The following is a 7,338-nucleotide window of genomic DNA, read 5'->3' on the forward strand; positions in this document are numbered from 1 at the left end:
GGTGCGCTGGTCTGTGTACGTGCGTACCACTGCACCACGGGGCACTGCAGGGACGATGCACCACGGCGCACATCCCGGCTCCATGAGCGCAGAGAATAAAGCGGCAGAGACAGTAAAGACAAACCTCCGCGAAGAGGGAGGGAAGCAACGAGTGAGTGGCGGAAACGAGAGAAAGAGAGGACAAAGCAGAGCCGCACTCCCCGCCCCCCTGCCCTCACCCCAATACTCGCGCACGCGCACTCCCACGACTTGTCTCCGCCATCATGGCCACTCTGCAAGTGGCGTCCCCACGTCGGCCACCCCCTAGCATACACGCTGATGGTCGTCTACGCTGCTACTTCACAGTGCCGTGGATATCATTGTCCTCTTCTTCTTCTTTCCCCCTATATGCTAGTTGGTTGCTTTACCCTTACACGAGGAGAGCTGCAGGTGAGTAGAGAAGGGGGTGGCGGGAAAGAGCAAGCAGCGATGGAGGTCAATCACGCAGGCTAAGAGAGGGAAGAGGACACGTAGGCATCCCCTACGGGTGTTGCTGGCCGCCCCCTCCCCCTCTCAACCGCACGCCAGGCCTCCAAGCACCACCACCCCGCCTTTCGCACCTGTGCCCTCTCTCTCTGTCTCCTCCTCTCCCCCTTTCACGCCCACACGTATCGGTTCACAGCCTCCCTGAGGCTTCAGCACAGTGACACGTGCCTCCTCCCTCTCTCCCTCTCCCTCTCCCTCTCTCCCCCTCCTCTCCCCCCTCTCTCAATGGCGGGCCCCGCGTGAACATGTGCGGCTTTATTGCGCTACTCCTCGCGTACGCCGCAGCGGGGAGAGGGAGGGAGGAGAGAGGGGGAGGGGGGAGAGAGGAGGAGGGGGGAGAGAGGAGGAGGAATGCCCGAGGTATCGCTAGTAATCGTTGTAGAGGTACTACCACTGACTTGTGTAGGGAAAGGGAAACGGCAGAAGAGCCGCGCGCCTACCTCGGGACGGGATCACCACATCCCCCGGCAACACCCCCCCCCCTCCCTCCCTCCCTCCCTCACACCCTTTAGCAACTTCTCTCAAATATGCTTGGAGAATACGTTAGCCTTTCCAATGATGTTTCCGCACCTCCTCCCGCACGCGCGCCTCGTACTCCTTGACATCGCGCATGTACACCCTATACGGCTCCTCCTGCGCCGGGTCCTTGAGGTTGGGGTGGTTCAGCAGCTCCTGGATGGCCAGTAATATCTGCTTGATGGTAATGTTCGGGCGCCAGTCCTTCTCTTCATTCAGAATAGAGAGGCAGACGGTGCCGCTCGGGTACACGTTGGGGTGGAAGAGCACCGGCGTGAAGACACACTTGGGGGGCTTTGTCGGGTAGTCCTCCGTGAAGCTCAGGCGGAGGCGGAACTCGCCGCCCTCCCACGGCGTACCAGGCTTGCCAGGAATGCCCGCCTCCCAGTGAAGCAGGTCCAGCCCGGCCGGTGTTGCTGCCGCTGCAGAGGTGAGGGACTCCGCAGCGCTAGCCCCAGACGTCGCACTCGATGAAGAGATGGACACAGAGGAAGACGAGGCGGCCGTGTTGCTGGCCACCGTACCAGAGGCCGTGGGCAGCGTCAGCTGCGTTCCTTCGCGCATGTGCTTGACACCGCTGAGACGGCAGCTGCCTGGGACGATCTCGAGGGGCTTTGCCCAAAAGCCAAACGGTCGATCCCTCCGCCAGGCCTTTCGCTCCTCGCGCAGGCGCGACTGTGCCAGGGATAGCCCTGGCATGGAATGTCGGCGTTGGGGGAAAGGGAGCGGGATAAACGTGTGTTAGCGTGTGCCTACTTGGTGGTGGGGTACACGTGCTGCTCTATGCCTCCCCCCTTTAACAAGGCTTTCTGGGCGGCCCCTCTCTTTCGGTCTCCCCCGCCTCCTCCCTATGGAAAGTCAGCAGAGAGCAAGAGAGAGAGGGAGAGAGGGAGGGTCGTGAGTGGAGGTGCCGCAACGAGAGTAGTGGTGGGAGAAGGACTGGCAGTGCGTGGAAAGGCAGCGGCTAAAAAAGCGCGCGCGAGTGGTCAGTGGGCCACGTGCTCCTCTGCGTACGTGTCGCGCTACTGCGGTATGCAACTGCTGCCTCTTCAGACGTTCACGATCGCGCGGTGACAGCTGCGTGACAGAGAGGGGAAGAAGAGGAGGAGGAGGGGGGGAAGTGTACGCGGTGGCGTATTCGTGTGCACACGCAGCTCAGCAAGTCGGAGGAGTGCAGCAATGACATCGGCAGAGGGACACGAATAGCACCTCACTAGTAAAAGGCTGCCAAGGAGATGAAGGATTTGCATAGAGGGCAGCAGCAGCAGGCAAGAGTAAAGAGCACGTGAGTTCATCAACTGGCCGTTGTTGGCCGCCATTCCCTCCAGCTCCAGAATGAGGCTACACCCCCACGCATGCATGCACAGTTGCGCGCCTGCGCTCGAATAGCTTCAGAGGCGGCGCCAACGATTCACCGTTGACCGTTAACATACGCGAAGGTACGGGAGTGGGGAATTATCGGTACTTTCAAGAGAGGAGCAGACACACGGCACCGCCATAGCAGACACCGTGCTCCATCCTCAGGCACTTCGTGAGCGACTCGTCTCGTCTCTGATTTGCGCCCTATGCTGCAGCTTTCTTACAACTCGAGCCTTAGCGAGGTCACCCCCCATCACGATGCTGAACGCCGCGCCATGCTAATCACCTAGACAAGAGGCACAGGAACAGGGCGCACAAGCATCAGCACCAGCACTCACACGTCGACACAGACAGAAAGAATGAGAGAGAGAGAGGGAGGAGGGGGAAGGAAAGCACACGTGAAGCCTTGTACGTCTCCCGTACTCAGCCGCTGCCTCTATCCACACCAGCATCCACACGATACACCGCCAGCGCAGCAGTGCCGCTCACCGTGAATCAATGCCGAAAAGAGAGAGAGAACTCTGAAGAGGAGATGATCGCTAAAGTGGTGAAAGACCAGAGGTCGTAGAGGGTTCAGTGAAGAGGGCAGGAGGAGGGAGGGGTGCCACATACAGAGGCTCGAACATGCCGACAAAGGGCACCGCGCTAAGCCCCCAAGACACGCACGCAGCCAAGGGGCGGAACCACCTTCACATACGGGTACGCGTGCGACCGTCGCGACACGGTGTCGACATTGCGATTCATGCGCAGCGACCCGGCAACGAACATGGTAGAGCCCAAACGAACCTGCTGCTTCAGCAACGCAACAGGGACGAGGTCGCCGACACAGCGCACGACAATCAGGTCTTCGTCCACATCGGTGCCTCCGTCCTCTTCCTGGTTGGCAACCACGTTGCTCCCCATCTCGTCTGCAGAGACGGAGCCCTGCGACTCCGCAGTTGTGTCTCGTACTGCCAAAACATACTGCATAATGCGGGTCGCGCCAAGGAAACCCTCCTGCACATCCCGCACCGTGCCGATCAGCACCGTGTTCACAGCCGATCGCACGTGCACCTGAGGGACATCGGTGTCCTCAGCAGCCGTGGCATCGCTGGCAGAGACCGATGCAGGCGAATCCCCAGCGGATGCATCTCCCGTGTCGCTTGCCTCGTCGGGGATCGCCGCATTCCTGGCACCCTCCTTGCCGGCATCACCGTCGATGTCATTCAGGAAGTCGATTCCGTTGCGCTTAGCAGAGCGAAGCGCCTCCGCGGAAGTGCTGCGCTGCGTGGGGAACATGATGCGGTATGCCCGCTGCACTGCCAGCAACTCGGCTCGCGCTAACAGCTTCTGGTGCCTAGCAACATGGTAAAGGCGCCGCCAGTCCGCATCGGAGAGGGTGTCGTAGTCGTCTACGCCAGTGTCATCGTCGCGCGCAGCTTCGGCCTCATCATCCCCGCAGCAGCAGCCGGGGTGCTTCGACTGCAAATGGCCTTCGAGGGAGTCCAGCAGCCGGAAGCGCGGCACCCGCTCGGCGTACCAGCTCCACGCCTCAACGTCCGCAACCAGGGGCTGGTCCTCGAGGGAGCCTGGCGGCGGCGCACCGCCTGCAGGCTTCGACAAGGAAGCGCCTGCAGTCGCGCCGGGCGTCAACCCCTCCGCAGCAGCAGCAGCAGCAGCAGTGGCTAGCTTCGAACCAGACTCCGGGCACCAACTCGCTCCTCGATCGTCACCGTAGGCGCCAGCGGTCAGCGTACCGGAGGTGGTTGCATCGATGTCTGCCCTTAGCGACGAGGGTAGCAGCGGCGCCATGATCCTCATCACATCCGGTAAGGCGCGCCGCTGGCACAGCGGGCATGCATACGGCCTCGCTGCCCACCGCGACAGCCACTCCATCTCCTCCGTGACCGGGGCCAAGACAGCTTCGTCAGCGGTGCTATCGGCCGCCGCACCCGACTGGGTAACGGCGTCGCAAGAAGCCTTCTGCGAAGCGTCGACCGCAGCTGCCTTACCCTCGAGGTCGATGAATGGGTTGATCGGCTCCCTCTCCGACTCCATCAGGGTAGCATTGGGGCTGTCACCAAAGGGGTTAGGGTAGTGACGGCTGAGCTCCGCTATAGACAACTCCTGCGCGGTTGGCGCCGCGCCAAGAGTCCCACCGCCGATGCCCCGACCGATGGCAGCGCTGTCGCCGCCAGCTCCGAGAGTGCCGTCGGCGTTGCGCTGCTGCGCTAGCAGCAGCCGAGCGGCGATCGTGGACGATGACAACACCGACGACACAGACGAAGGCCGACGTTTGATGCCTGGCGCTGCGCCCTCTGGTGTGGCTCGTGCGACAGGTCGCGCCGCCGCGGCTGCCTCCAGCTCAGCGCGGTTGTCGGCGGTGCCTTCCACGAAGAGCACACTAGGAATGAAAAATCGGCCATGACAGCTGCTGTAGGCCTGCTTGGGGTGTTGCTGGAGACCAGCCCGTCCTGTGGGGAGGTCCGCTGGTTTGTCGATGTCGTCCCGTGTTAGCCCCACGTCGTCCCAGACGTCCTCGAGAAGGCTGTCGATGAGCGCGTCCCCCGGGAGCTCTACGCGCGGGGGCGAACAGTAGGCAGCACTGCGATCAAAGCCAGAAAGCCTGCCAGCACCCGAGGCATCGGCGACACCCTTCCCAGCCGTGACGTGGCCACCACCGGCGTCCTCTCCACTCGTCTCTTCCGCGCATTTCCTCGGCAAAATACTTTGCTGGCACGCTGCAGCTGCAGTCTTCATGGCCGCCGTGGTGGCTACGGAAAGAGGCCTCTCCTCGTACCCGAGGACCTCACCGGGCCCCGGGCCCTCCACCACAGCTGCGCTGCTTCCGTGCTGCTCGTGGCGCTGCTGCACGTGCAGCTCTGCCGCCTGGCGCCTTCTAAAGGGGCGGCCACACTCACTGCAGTGGTACAGCAGTGACGCGTCCACCGGGCCGCGAATGGCGACTGTGTGTACTCCCGTCTGCGTGGCGCCCTCTGCCACACACCCCTCGACCGCCGAGGCGGTCGTTGGAGACGCTACTGAGGCGAAGGCACTGGCGACGGTGTCGCCTGCAGGGGGGGAGCTGGCTGCTCCGGTGGCCCCCAGCCTTTGCTCCGAAATCCATAGCGAGCTCGTGCCAGTCGTGGAGAAGGGCGGCGGGCCGTGGGTTGGGCGGTAGGCAAGGCATGTGGGCTCCCTTATGAGCTCCGCATCGGTCGTGCCGCGGCTGCTGGCCTTTGGGCCACATTTACCCTTCGCCTGAGCTGCCGCCAAGGCTGTCGCCATGGCCGCTAGTCGTGCCTGCTGTGTGGTTGGGTAGAGGGGCTCTGGCACAGCGGGCGGGCCCATGTCCGGAATGGATGGCGCGAGCTGCGGTGGCACATTGAGCCACACGCCATGCTTGTAATGCGCCTCCTCGAGGAGGATCAGGTGTAGGTCGACACTGGACAAGAGGAACGTATCGTAGAAGCGCACCTCGGAGCTCTCGCTCGGCGGCGATGACAGCGGCCGCGGCGTCGCCCCGGCACTGTTGCCGCTCCTAGGAGGTGCTGACGCACATCTGTCGCTACTACCGCCGTTGTGGACGCGGCTACTGCCGAGGCCGTCATCGGCGGTGCCAGGGGGACAAGCCGATGGCGTGCTGGCTTGTCGAAGGATGGCGGTATGCATGAAGGCTGAGTGGGCCGGGCGAATGACGTTGTGCCACCGCCCACATGCGGGCAGCGACGCCAGCGACGGACGCAAGAGGCGAATCAAAGACATCGGCCTCCTTCCGCGTGCGTGCACTGCGGCGTAGGTGCGGTGGGAAAGGAGGCCACACCCGCGGACAGAAGTGACCGAGAGGCAAAGAGCGATGAGACGTGGAGGGGAGGGGGAGGAGGAGGGTGGAGGAAGGTAGTGTATGAAAGAGTGAAAGAGTGAGAGAGTGAGTGAGGTGCGTGGGCGCGTGGGTTTAGGTGAGAGGAAGGGGAGGTGCGCAGAGAATCGTAATCCGCCCCTACGTGACCCTGCAGAAGCGCACGCCTCCTCCCCCCTCTCTCTCTCTCCCCCCGCCCCTCTCTTTCCTGTCACACGCCAGCAAATATAATCCACAACCTTCAACTTGTCGCCGTCACAGGCGATGGAGAAGCGCCACCTAGACGAGAACTAAGCACAGACGAAACACCGCACACGCACGCACACACGAGCGTAGCACCAGATGGGTCCGCTTCGTCCTCAACTGTAAAGCCCCCACACCTTCAATGAGCTCATCATGAACAGCGGCATCTTGAAATGGCAGGGGGGAAAGGGAAAGAAAGTGAGCTGCAGCGATGCCTCTCCGATCACCTTCACTCCATCATCGCGCCCTCCTGTAGCTGCAACCCAATCACACTCTTGCTCGCTCTCTTTGCTCTTCTCGCGCCTCTTCCCCTTCCTCTTTCATTCTCCTCCTTCAAGTTAGCATAAGGCTCTCACTGTCACTGCCAGCATCGTTGGCTGGAGTCTTGAACGGAGCGCTCGGCAGTCTTCCTATCTTTGCTTGGGGAGTGGGGAAGTGGGTGTGTGCTGGCGGTGCTGTGACTCCCTCCCTCCTCCTCCGCTCGCTCCTCCCACACTCTCGGTCCCTGACACTGCCTCTTGCCTGCTACACACACACACACACGTACGCCTGTGCATGTTTGAGTTATTAGACGCACCTCATCAGCAGCAGCAGCAGATGTTAGGGTTACGCTGCTGCTGCTGCCACTCTTTGATCGATAGCAGCTCGCTTGGAGTGGCCGTGGGAGCTGGGAGAGCAGGGAAGGAGAGGGAGGGGGTGTCAGGTCGGACTCGCCGAGTGTCCATCTCAGCCTGAGAAGAGTGCCCGCAGGTGGCCAGAAAGAGGGAGGGGCAACACTCACAGGCAAAGCAATCGCTGGCTGATGGTGGTAACCGATGGCGCCAGTCGGCCACAGCAGAGGAGGCGTGGGTGGCATG

The 7,338-nt window shown here is 62.2% G+C and overlaps 2 protein-coding genes across 2 annotated transcripts; both read right to left on the bottom strand.

Moving 5' to 3' along the window:
• Positions 1-1,068: 1,068 nt before the first annotated feature.
• On the bottom strand, positions 1,069-1,740 carry LPMP_020300 (ubiquitin-conjugating enzyme E2, putative; the record flags this gene model as incomplete). Its single annotated transcript, XM_010699873.1, has 1 exon — positions 1,069-1,740. One exon carries the CDS (start codon positions 1,738-1,740, stop codon positions 1,069-1,071), a length of 672 nt encoding a protein of 223 aa, XP_010698175.1.
• A 1,305-nt stretch (positions 1,741-3,045) lies between these two features.
• Positions 3,046-6,051, bottom strand: LPMP_020310 (RNA-editing complex protein MP81, putative; the record flags this gene model as incomplete). The annotated part of the gene is made up of 1 exon (XM_010699874.1): positions 3,046-6,051. The coding sequence occupies one exon, from the start codon at positions 6,049-6,051 to the stop codon at positions 3,046-3,048; it is 3,006 nt and encodes a 1,001-aa protein (XP_010698176.1).
• Between the last annotated feature and the right edge of the window lie 1,287 nt (positions 6,052-7,338).

The sequence above is a fragment of the Leishmania panamensis genome (assembly GCF_000755165.1).
Source record: "Leishmania panamensis strain MHOM/PA/94/PSC-1 chromosome 2 sequence".
NCBI classification, from domain to species: domain Eukaryota; phylum Euglenozoa; class Kinetoplastea; order Trypanosomatida; family Trypanosomatidae; genus Leishmania; species Leishmania panamensis.